The sequence below is a fragment of the Littorina saxatilis genome, linkage group LG4, assembly GCF_037325665.1.
Source record: "Littorina saxatilis isolate snail1 linkage group LG4, US_GU_Lsax_2.0, whole genome shotgun sequence".
In the NCBI taxonomy this organism is placed as follows: Eukaryota; Metazoa; Mollusca; class Gastropoda; order Littorinimorpha; family Littorinidae; genus Littorina; species Littorina saxatilis.
The window spans coordinates 24,646,121-24,659,139 of record NC_090248.1 but is presented as its reverse complement, the minus strand read 5'-3'; the positions used below and the strand labels follow the sequence as shown (position 1 = coordinate 24,659,139).

The following is a 13,019-nucleotide window of genomic DNA, read 5'->3' as shown; positions in this document are numbered from 1 at the left end:
ACACACACGCAGTGACACACACACACTCGCACACCACACCTACACTCACACAAACATTATAAAATCGATTTATTAGTATGAATATAAAACAACTATCCCAGCCAGAGCCCAACAATTAAATATCCAAAATTATACAATACCAATTATACAAATGATACAATTATGTGTTGAATGATCCTACCATTGCTGTTGTAGTGCATCCAGTTGAGGATGATCTCAGGGGCGCGGTACCAGCGACACACCACATAGCCTGTCATTTCCTCAGCCATGGAGCGTGCCAGACCGAAGTCCAGGATCTGTAATCATCACAGACTAATCAAGACTGTGTAAGCTAACGATGTAAAAACTGCGGGCTCTGTCAGAGAGGCTTATAGGCGCTGTGTCAATGAACGCTAGGCCGTAACAGTTTAATTTAATTCAATCATTGTGGGAAAAATCGTGCAGGGTGCAGATAACGAAATAATTGCTTTATTTGAAAAAAAATAGCGTAACTTGGTCACACACACACATGCACGTAGGCACGCACGCACACACGCACACACACACACACGCACACACACACACACACACACAAACATGCATGTAATTTATGACGAATGGATGAACAAACCCCAGTTTGATTCATGTCACAGTGCGACCCAGTACCACTATAACTATGACATTATCTGACATTCATAATTGTCAGTCAAACTAACCAATAATTCCACATTCCAAACAAACTAATGGACAACTTCCTATCTTGCCAAATTAAAGGTGCAGTTATAGCTAGCTACCTATGATGCACGAAGGTTAATGCTTGTATCCAATTATAATATGTTACATACACAAGGGCGGATCAATTCACTTTGGAGGGGGGGGGGTTACAAAATGACTGCGAAGATACAAGTTGACGGCGCCGAAGGCGCCTAAGCCTCTAGGGGGGTCCGGGGGCATGCCCCCCGGGAAATTTTTTTTATCCAAAGAAGCAAAATAGAGCTATCTGGTGCATCCTGAGCCAATAAATTACCTCTTTTTTGGGGGGGGGGGGGGGGGGGGGGGGGGGGGGGTTACGTAACCCGTGTAACCCCCCCAGATCCGCCCTTGCATACAGAGCCAGAGGAAATCCCCTTTTGAAAACCATCAACAATCTGAGAAAGTCAGGTCTTCAAAAGGAGGATTTTACAGAGGCTATGAACATAAAGTCTGAAATAACAGGGTCTTAAAAGGGAGGGAGTCTTAAATCAGGGGGTATTAAAATGGGGTTTTCACTGTCTTGTGTATAGGCCTACACCCATACTTGTCTACCAACGCATCTGACTTGTGATATAATATCCTTGTCACCTACGTCAATGTCAACAACCTCCACTAGGAAGTATCCAACAGCAGTGAACGACTTGAATAGTGCAGATTATGAGACTGACCTTTCATTAGCCATTATGGAACTGAGCTAAACAACAATGCTGGGAGGTTAATCATTGCATAACAGACTCATATTATATAAGCTAGCTGCCACCCAGAGACTGGCCATTTTGTTGAAGATCACAGATTTCTCATGGAGTCTGAGATAAACATTTATATAACAAGTTACAAAACAACCTTCAAAAACACATGTATTTCTCATCAAGATTGACACAATCACAAAAATAACATTTTATGAACACTTTTGTTGTTGTTAACCAAAATATCTGTGTTGCCAATGATGGGATAGCCGCCGAGATCGCAGATAAGTATATACAGCATATGTAAATGATTGTGTGTCCGTTTTATTGACAGTAGGCTCATCTACTCATGCCTGTACAGTGGAACTTCTCTATTAAGACCCCCTGGTTTAAGACTTCCCCCCTTTTAAGACCTTGGTGTTGTCCAGATGTTCTGATCATAACTGTGTAAATTGACCCCTCTCCCGTGGCGGGGATGTAGCTCAGTCAGTAGCGCGCTGGATTTGTATCCAGTTGGCCGCTGTCAGCGTGAGTTCGTCCCCACGTTCGGCGAGAGATTTATTTCTCAGAGTCAACTTTGTGTGCAGACTCTCCTCGGTGTCCGAACACCCCCCGTGTGTACACGCAAGCACAAGACCAAGTGCGCACGAAAAAGATCCTGTAATCCATGTCAGAGTTCGGTGGGTTATAGAAACACGAAAATACCCAGCATGCTTCCTCCAAAAACGGCGTATGGCTGCCTAAATGGCGGGGTAAAAAACGGTCATACACGTAAAATTCCACTCGTGCAAAAAACACGAGTGTACGTGGGAGTTTCAGCCCATGAACGCAGAAGAAGAAGAAGAAGACCCCTCTCCCGCCACCCTTGAATCTTCCCTTTTAAGACCTTGCTTTTTCACATGTTCTGTGCATCATTTGTTTAAATTGTCTCAGATTTTTGTGGAGACACTTTGAGCTAGTCTTTGGACACAGTTCTCTTGTCAAAAGTACCATTACATTTATACACAAGATCCATCCTCCCTCCCCCATGTGCAAACACATGATCACAGATGTGCAGACGCACATACACGCACATTCACGCGCATACATATGACAAATAAGTGTGTAAATGCGTGTGCATGTATGCACACTCACACACACATACACATACGAACAAATCAGAAATGAACCATAAACAAACCACCATACTGTGTCTGATTTATGACACAGTTTGACCCACTACTACTCTGACAGGATTTGACAGCCACTGATTATTGTCAGTGAAGACTCACCCTCAATTCCACATTTTGGTTGACTCCAATGTTGTTGGGTTTGAGGTCCTGCAAGACAACAAAATGGGATCATAAATTGTAAATAATTCAATAGATGAGTTACAAACTGAGACCAAACACGACACAACAGTATCATATAACGAAATATACATTTGTTGAATAAATTGACAGAGCTTCCCTTTTCACATTAAAAAAGAAAAAAAGGTGTCTGCTCTGAAAGACTGAAAGGGCTGAAAGGGCTGAAAGGCATACACATGTTCAGTGAATAAATGAATCAATAAAATAATCAATCAATCAACAAATCTACCATCAAAGACCCAGGCTGGAATAAGCACCCAAGCTTTGCCTTCAGTGTAAGGCTCTTTGCTTGCCCCTAGAGTCATGATGTTTTGTTCAAGTTCTGAAAGTAAACCTCTCAACGAAAGCTTTCAAAACTAAGAAATATTCAAAGATGAAAGAAATGAACCGAGGAAAAGGAAAAACAAGATGATTGTATTCCTTCTTGAAAAAAGTCATGAGGAAAAAATGAGATAAAAGGTACTTACTCTGTGAATGATACCAGCTGAGTGTATGTACTGAAATGAAGAAGCAAAGACTGAATTATTCAACATTGTTAAGTGCTTTCTTTATTACATCGTTAAATTAATAATATTGCGAAATAAGGGGAGACCAAAACTGTTTAAAGAACAGTCATTCAGCAAGACTGCGCAGCACACAAATACACGCAGGCACGCAGGCACACACACACACACCCACCCCCACACACACACACCCTCTCTCTCTCTCTCTCTCTCTCTCTCTCTCTCTCTCTCTCTCTCTCTCTCTCTCTCTCTCTCTCTCTCTCTCTCTCTCTCTTTGTATACAGTTGTTCATTATCGGAATTATGGTTTATTGTGACAAAATCACGAAGATTTGGCTCTGTAATACATTGTTTTGCCGAGCTAATATATTGTGGGTTACTTTCCGTTTATCTTCATTGCTTTACACCCAATTTTGATCACTACCTTATGATCTACAATGCTTCTACATAATGCGCTTCATGAAAATAAACTTATATGTTCTAACATTAATGGTTTTTGTTGTTGTTGTTGTTGTTTTTTGTTTCTTTGTTCCTCTCCCCTAGTCATAATTATAGTAAAATAGTTTAGTCCCTCTTTAGGGCGAGGGTCAGATGCAAAAAAGCATATCTATGCTTATTCTTGTCACCCTCGAAAAATAAAGATTTGTCATTGTCATTGTCATTGTCTCTCTCTCTCTCTCTCTCTCTCTCTCTCTCTCTCTCTCTCTCTCTCTCTCTCTCTCTCTCTCTCTCTCTCTCTCTCTCTCTCTCTCTCTTTCCTCTTCCAGCTTCAAAAATGTCCTAATGTTTCACTTTTCTTTTCCCAAGGAAATCTGAAATACATAAACTCTTCACCCTAGCCCCCAAAATAAACCTGCAACTCATTCCCTTCCATCGTTTACTTTAACCCGGCTTGTCTACACAAAACAGTGCAGGTGCAAAATGTTTGTTTGTCTATTCAGACAGTGTTGATAAACTGAAATCACAGGAGATCTGATAACTTCCCATACTGCACCTGCTGTAACGCTGTGTTGCAAAGATGTGTTAAGTGTTGCAATAATGTGTAATGTGTTGTAATGATGTACTATGTGTTGCAATTATATCATGTGTCATCTGTTGCTAGGTGATGTGTTGTGTTGCAAGGATGTGATGTGTTGCAAATGATGTTGTGTTGTGCAAGGATGTGTCACTGCAATTAGCTGCATCATGTGTTGCAAGGATGTGTCATTTTGGACAATGATGATTTACGTGTACAAAGCTATGTTGTGTGATGCCAGGATGTGTTGTGTGTTATAAAACTTTGGTTTGTTGAAATGATGTGCTTTGCCGTTGCAAAGCTGTGTGGTTGTGTTCCAAAATTGTCCTATGTGTTGCTATGATGTGAGGTCAGTCGTGCTGTTAAGCTGTGTGGCTGTGTTCCAAAGTTGTCCTATGTGTTGCTATGATGTGAGGTCAGTCGTGCTGTCAAGCTGTGTGGCTGTGTTCCAAAGTTGTCCTATGTGTTGCAATGATGTGAGGTCAGTCGTGCTGTCAAGCTGTGTGGCTGTGTTCCAAAGTTGTCCTATGTGTTGCAATGATGTGAGGTCAGTCGTGCTGTCAAGCTGTGTGGCTGTGTTCCAAAGTTGTCCTATGTGTTGCTATGATGTGAGGTCAGTCGTGCTGTCAAGCTGTGTGGCTGTGTTCCAAAGTTGTCCTATGTGTTGCAATGATGTGAGGTCAGTCGTGCTGTCAAGCTGTGTGGCTGTGTTCCAAAGTTGTCCTATGTGTTGCTATGATGTGAGGTCAGTCGTGCTGTCAAGCTGTGTGGCTGTGTTCCAAAGTTGTCCTATGTGTTGCAATGATGTGAGGTCAGTCGTGCTGTCAAGCTGTGTGGCTGTGTTCCAAAGTTGTCCTATGTGTTGCTATGATGTGAGGTCAGTCGTGCTGTCAAGCTGTGTGGCTGTGTTCCAAAGTTGTCCTATGTGTTGCAATGATGTGAGGTCAGTCGTGCTGTTAAGCTGTGTGGCTGTGTTCCAAAGTTGTCCTATGTGTTGCTATGATGTGAGGTCAGTCGTGCTGTTAAGCTGTGTGGCTGTGTTCCAAAGTTGTCCTATGTGTTGCTATGATGTGAGGTCAGTCGTGCTGTTAAGCTGTGTGGCTGTGTTCCAAAGTTGTCCTATGTGTTGCAATGATGTGAGGTCAGTCGTGCTGTCAAGCTGTGTGGTTGTGTTCCAAAATTGTCCTATGTGTTGCTATGATGTGAGGTCAGTCGTGCTGTTAAGCTGTGTGGTTGTGTTCCAAAATTGTCCTATGTGTTGCTATGATGTGAGGTCAGTCGTGCTGTTAAGCTGTGTGGCTGTGTTCCAAAGTTGTCCTATGTGTTGCAATGATGTGAGGTCAGTCGTGCTGTCAAGCTGTGTGGTTGTGTTCCAAAATTGTCCTATGTGTTGCTATGATGTGAGGTCAGTCGTGCTGTTAAGCTGTGAAAACTGTGTGTTGTAATGTGTCATGTTTTGGAAAGTTGTGTTGTGTTGCAAGGATGTGATGTCATGGGTTGCAAAGCTGCATTATGTTGAGCATATGATTTTGTCTTGCAATGCTGGGTAATGTGTTGCAAAGCTGTGTTATGTGTTGCACAGATAGATGTGTTGTGTGTGGCACTGAAAGATCTGATGTGTTGCAATGATGTGCTAGTTGTTTTGAGTCAAAACCGTATGTACGTGTTGCACAGATGTGTTATATGTTGCAAGGGCGATTTTGCTGACAAGGATGTGCAATGCGTTTCAAAGCTGCGTCATGTGTTATATGTTACAGATATGTGTTATATGTTGCATTTATGTGTTATGCGTTGCACAAATGTGTTATGTGTGGCACATATTTATGTGTTATGTGTTGCAAATGTCTGTTGTACTAGGATATGCAATGCGTTTCAAAGCTTTATGTGTTACACAAATGTGTTATGTGGCAAAGGTCTGTATTATTACAAGGATGTGCCATAGTGAAAGCTGCGTGATGTGTTGCAAGGATGTGTTGAGTGCACTGACCTTAAGGCCCCTGAGGATCTGGTAGAGCAGGAACTGGATCTGGTCGTCATTGAGGGTCTGGTACTTGAGGATCTCGTGCAGGTCGCTGTCCATGAGACCCGTCACCAGGTAGCTGCCAAACACACACACACACATACAGCCGTTATTGGATCAGTTGATTGCTTGGCTGGACTTGGTGACTGAATGGATTGGTTGACAGTCAAGACCTTCCTTAATTGAGCCTGAAGTATACTTTGCAAAGAATTCAGCATAGGAACAAGAGGCTGCAGGTGAGAAGAACAAGAATTACAAGATAACAGTGAAAATGTACTCTCAATCAATCAATCAATCAATCAATCAATCAATCAATCAATATGAGGCTTATATCGCGCGTATTCCGTGGGTACAGTTCTAAGCGCAGGGATTTTTTTATTTTATTTTTATTTTTATGCAATTTATATCGCGCACATATTCAAGGCGCAGGGATTTATTTATGCCGTGTGAGATGGAATTTTTTTTACACAATACATCACGCATTCACATCGGCCAGCAGATCGCAGCCATTTCGGCGCATATCCTACTTTTCACGGCCTATTATTCCAAGTCACTCTCCAGTACCGGAAACACGAACAATAAAAACACAGACCGGTTTCGACGATTGTCTTCTGGTGCTGGTGAGTACATTTTCATTGTTAAAGAATTCAGTGCCAAAGTTTCATGCAGCGGGTTTCATGAAGTAGATTTTGTGATGTTGACTTTGCCCAAATAATATCAGGTTAAAGGTTAGAAGAACGATTTTAGTGACCAGTTATTGCCTTGTTTGGTTGATAAAGGTTGATCCACCAACTGGTTGACTTACCATGAGTGATGTATTTGCATAAAACGGGTATGCTTTTCGATCTGGATGACAGGACAGCTGGCCCAAAGACTGATTTCCAGGGTGAATAAGGAATTTTTGGTTGAATGTGATGACTATGTAATTGCTGAATAAGTGCAGGATTGGCTGGTCAAACTACTTCTTTATTCGCTGAATGCAACTGAATAACGACAGTTCAAAGAATGATGTGTTAAAAAAAAGACTCATGTTTTGATAAATGACTAAGTTGATGATGAAATTATGTCTAACCTGTTCGTTCAGAAATGGCCGTTTGTATAGGTTTGACAAAAGTGACATAGACAGACTGACACAAACAGAATGACAAATGTATATCTATTGTACATAAAAGATCCCAGTACAAGGACTGGGTCAGAATGTTCCATGAGGGTTACAATAAAATTCATTTGTTTATGATGGCATTGCCACCTTGCCCCCGGTGAGAGCATAGAGGTGGCACGGACAGCAATCACTTATTACAGTCTAACCTGTCAATGACGACCACCTGAGGGACCACCAACAGTGGTTGTTATACACAGGTGATTGTTATTGACAGGTGGTCGTTATGAAAAGGTGGGTTATATAGTGGGGAAAACCGTGGGGGAATCCTTTGGGGTGGTTGTAATGGGCAGGTGGTCGCTATCGAGAGGTGGTCGCCAAAGCAGGTTCAACTGTAGTTACCTCTACGGACATGCATAATGGATGAAGAACGTTTTGCTAAATGATTTTTTTAGCCTGCAATGGATTGGTGGTATGATATGGCTGATGTGAGGTTGTGTGTGTTTGAGCTGCGGCCAGAGGGGTAGAGGTAGTGGTGCGCACGAGCACTAAGTAATGAAAGGACTGATCGAGCTAGGCGGGGAGGATCTGCGGGTGGAGTACAGTCATGTTGAGTTAAACGAAAAAAATTAACACAAAAACCAGCACACTGAAATCACACACACACGCACGCACCGCGCACGCACACACACACACGTACACACTAAGTTACACACACACACACACAGACACACACACAAATCAAGTTTAAAAACCACTTCTGCCGTCCCAGGACCACCACCTACACCCCCCCTCCCAATCACTAAAATCAAACACACACAAAACAAACCCACAACCCACTTTTCGCCAACGCCACACACCACGGCCGGGCAGACACTGGCTGTCCGAAAATCGGTCATCTCTCACAGACCTTCCATCCATCCATCCAACCATCCAACCAAGCGACACAGATCTGTGCCCCAACGCACTGACACAGTTTCGAGCACTCAACTCGATCACACTTTTTCAACCCGAAGCCCTGATATCATCTTGCACTTTTTCTTTCAACTTTCATGTCAAAGTGATTGGAATACTAGCATTCTTTATTCTCTCTAGCGTTTGTCAGTCTGCTGTTGGCAAAACTGGGGCACAGATAAAGAGCGGGTTGGAAGATGAGAGGAAGACGTGCGAGTTCGCAAAATGAGTCGTACAGTGGAACTCCCTTTTGCTACCTTCACAAACCTTTTTAAAAACTCAAAAAACAAGAAATTCCTTCGAGGTAGGAAAAACACACCCGTTGGTCAAAGGGAAATAACCATTCTCACTGCACCCATTGTCACTGCCACCAACTGAGAAGGTTATTTCCCTTTGACCATGAATATGTTTCTCTATAAGTCCTTGTAGAATCTTAATCCACCAATAACTCCCTAACCGTGTGTTTGACTGGTCCCAATTTTTGTAAGGACCGTCTCAGGAATGTATAGAACCTGTTCACCAAGTTTGGTGACGATCGGTCCGTTCATTCTTGAGATCTATATGCGAACACAAACACACAAACACATCGACCGAAACCTATACACACCCCTATACCGGGGGTGTAAAAATCAGGCCTTAAAAGGAAGCTGGGGCACACATAAAGAACGGGTTAGATTAGAGGAAGACTTTTCTTTCTTTATTTGGTGTTTAACGTCGTTTTTAACCACGAAGGTTATATCGCGACGGGGAAAGGGGGGAGATGGGATAGAGCCACTTGTTAATTGTTTCTTGTTCACAAAACACTAATCAAAAATTTGCTCCAGGGGCTTGCAACGTAGTACAATGTATTACCTTACTGGGAGAATGCAAGTTTCCAGTACAAAGGACTTAACATTTCTTACATACTGCTTGACTAAAATCTTTACAAAAATTGACTATATTCTATACAAGAAACACTTAACAAGCATAAAAAAGAGAAACAGAATCCGTTAGTCGCCTCTTACGACATGCTGGGGAGCATCGGGTAAATTCTTCCCCCTAACCCGCGGGGGGTAGAGGAAGACTGAGTGTGCGAGTTCGCAAAATGAGTTGTACAGTGGAACCGCCTTCTGAAACCTTCACAAATCTCGGAAAATCAGGTCTTAAAAGGGATGGAGGTAAATTTACAGAGGCTTTTTAACAGAACATCTGAGAAAGGAGGGTCTAAAGTAGGAGGAAGTCTGGAATTAGGGGGTAAATGGGGGGTTCCCCTCTACACCGCAGCTGGCGGAAACTTTCTGTTGTTTACATTTGGCAAGTGATTACCTGATTACATACACACACATACACACACACACACACACACACACACACACACACACACGCACTAACGCACACACACTCCACACACACATACACACACACACGCAGGCACCAGTACGCGCGTGCAATGATGACACAGATACACACAGGCACACACGCGCACGCAACCGAGCCCATCATTCTATACCGAATGAACTTAGTCTTTCTGTACATGTTACGATCGCGACTCAGTAACTGTTGAACATCCTAATTAATTCAACCCCAAAATCTTATTCTGCAAAGGAATTATCATTAAAGACGCCTGGCTGTAGATTGTTGGCATACGTTTAAAATGAAGGATGTAAGTTATTGTCCTGTGTAAACTGCGAACGCCAAGAAGAAGAAGATCCTGTGTAAAAAGCCTGCACAGAGCCGTACGGGTGAGAAAAAAAATCGCTTACACAAGGATAGAAAGAATGTAGAATGTACATGGAAGTGAAACCGAACACGTCTGTGTAGCAGACTAGAAGGACGCGGACAGTCAGTGACATCAGTGATAGCCGGATGTTACCCTGCAGCTTCCGTCGCCGTCGTAATTAATTGTAAATGTCGCTTGACGTCACGAGATATAAGTCTGATCCGGGCCAATGGCCCATTGCTAGTGGCAGACAAGTATATTATCATTTATATATACAGTACACACGAAAATGCCGCAAGTGCCGAGCCCTGAATCTGTATACGTCAACATAGAGTCTGTGGGGGTGATGAGTTGTTCTATCTGGAGCTGTCGTCCAGTGGGTTCCATGTTATGTATTATTTTGAATATTAAAAGCTGAAGCCTATTAAATCCAAAGAAATTGAGTTCAGTGATAAATTTCGTTCAAAACATTTCTCTGGTCTGGCGAGACAGAATTAGACAAATACTAGTGGAGATTGATTGTCTACTTTTGGTAGAGTACTATCATTTCAAAAAACATTACTCACGTGCTATGAACGGAAACCAGAGGATGTGACATTTTAACTAAAAAAACAAAACAAATAATACTGTGAAAATAATTTCTGTTTTGTTTTTGGTATACGAGTACGAATTATTGACAAAAATCAAGAGAATAGATTTATTTTCCATTTGATATACACAATAAGCATTAAAAAGACACAACAAATTAAATTCCATGCCACAAATTGGGCACCAACTGTGTAGAACCGCGACTCTGTTACGAGGGGACAGAAGACGGTGCAGCGAGAAAAAAACAAACCACGCTCACAGAAGGCAGAATACGATTTCCTTATCCGTCAAAGACAGTTTTTATTAGGAATGTATTTTCCTTTTTTTATTCACAAGACGAAGCTGAGCAACACCGGAAGGCACATTACTTTCAAGATTCACTCATACGCCTGCCCTTCAACCGTCAACTTGCCCAAAATTCAAATGTAATCTGTCGTACGCTCACCGCTGGATTATATTCTGTGACAGTCCTGTTAAAACATTTATGATTAAGATTATTTAGTAATGAATTAAGTTTGATTTACTTCCGGTTAATTTTGAAGTGCCGTGTCCCATTATTACATATCTTTTTTGTTGTGTTTATTGTAATTTTTCTCTCAAATTCATGTAACCCTAGGTTTAAAAAAAAATATTGACTTGACTTGACTTGACAATTCAATGCAGCGCCGTGTGTGTGTGTGTGTGTGTGTGTGTGTGTGTGTGTGTGTGTGTGTGTGTGTGTGTGTGTGTGTGTGTGTGTGTGTATGTGTGTGAGCACGACCAGTTAATTCAAATGAAGGGTTACCTTCGAGCGTCAATTTTGAACCGTCCTTTCTTCCGGTTTCAAAACGAGTATAAAGATTGTATGTTGTATCAGTTTAATAATCAGTCAGTAAATCGTTGCAACCACGCGAGAGAGTCTCATTCTTACAAAGCAAAATAAATTGTTTCAGATCATCGTTGGTACTTGAGTTCATCGAAGCATAAAAGTCAAACAAATATTGCGATTTCGCTTTTCTTGTGACAGCCATATCGGTTGAAGGGACGTTAAAAACAATAACCAACCACTGTGACGTACATTATCCATACCCATGTGGGTTAATAATATATGAATATATCTGACGCTGCCAATCTTGCTGTTGTCAGTTTCCGTGCGGTGTCGTCATTTATCACTCCTAAGAATGATTACTTTCAAACTGGCACGACGTGCACCTTTGGGGATTCGGGGTTTCTGTCTACTATGATCCAATTTTACATGAAAATTGCGTTGGGCTGGCATCGGCTGAAAAGACAACGTGAGAGAGAGAGAAGGGGAAGGGGAAGAGAGAGAGAGAGAGAGAGAGAGAGAGAGAGAGAGAGAGAGAAAGAGAAAGAGAGAGACAGACAGAGAGAGAGAGAGAGAGAGAGAGAGAGAGAGAGAGAGACGGACGGAGAGAGAGAGATTCCTGGAATACACAGAATTTCTCAGCAGTAAAGAATTCGATCGACTCCTGTTGCCCGACTTTTCTATAGAACCCCCCCCCCCCCCCCGCTCCTCTTTTCACGCAGCTCTTCTAATCTGGGTTAGTAAATATCTATCTAGCTTCCCTGTCAGTAAAAGTGCTCTCTGCATATTACACACACACACACTCTCTCTCTCTCTCTCTCTCTCTCTCTCTCTCTCTCTCTCTCTCTCTCTCTCTCTCTCTCTCTCTCTCTCTCTCTCTCTCTCTCTCTCTCTCTCTCTCTCTCTCTCTCTCTCTCTCTTTCATCGGCTGATTATTTGGAGTGAACAAGTTGAAGAAGGAAAGTGGAAGATGAAAGCTTAAAGGTTTAACCAAAGCAAGTCACAGCGACATCAACAGTAGATTGTCCGCGATCATTTGTTTAAACCTAAAAAGGGGAAGGGATAAAAATGGCTAGTCCAAAATAGAAAACAGAGAAAGCTGTTTAGAAAAAACAACAACACAAAATCCGGCCACACGCACCAGGGGAATGTGCGATTGTTATTGCCATACGAATGCAGTTGGCTAAATGCAGACCAGCTGAACTATTTAAAACCGCCTGGGCATTTCACGGTATATTTCACATCTGTGTTGGCACTGGTAGGACTAAAAATCCCCCATGCTTTCTTAGTTCCCAAAATAGGGTCTGTATTTATTTAAAGACCAAACACGCACAATCTTCATCGGCGTTTGCACGATAACCACGAATATCAGAGAGTACAACAAAATCATAATAGCTCAGTGATACGTTATCCCTTACAGTCACGCACACGTTTGGACTTATTTATATATAAATATCCTCATTATTATCATCATCATCATCATCATCATCATCATTATTATTATTATTATCATTTAAGTTATTGAGACATCCCAGTGCACTAAGGGATTTATAGAGCAAATCGAGAAAAT

The 13,019-nt window shown here is 42.0% G+C and overlaps 1 protein-coding gene and 1 long non-coding RNA gene across 2 annotated transcripts in view; both read right to left on the bottom strand.

Moving 5' to 3' along the window:
* The window catches only part of LOC138964297 (uncharacterized), a 300,694-nt gene that overhangs the window by 34,147 nt on the left and 253,528 nt on the right, over positions 1-13,019 (bottom strand). The window lies entirely within an intron of this gene.
* Positions 1-13,019, bottom strand: part of LOC138964293 (mitogen-activated protein kinase 14-like) — a 49,465-nt gene that overhangs the window by 8,197 nt on the left and 28,249 nt on the right. The window contains exons 4-7 of the mRNA XM_070336210.1: positions 6,272-6,383; positions 3,235-3,264; positions 2,690-2,737; positions 182-296 (exon numbers count right to left, since the gene is read on the bottom strand). Of these exons, the coding sequence (XP_070192311.1) occupies positions 182-296; positions 2,690-2,737; positions 3,235-3,264; positions 6,272-6,383 (305 nt within the window). The remainder of the gene's footprint in view (positions 1-181; positions 297-2,689; positions 2,738-3,234; positions 3,265-6,271; positions 6,384-13,019) is intronic.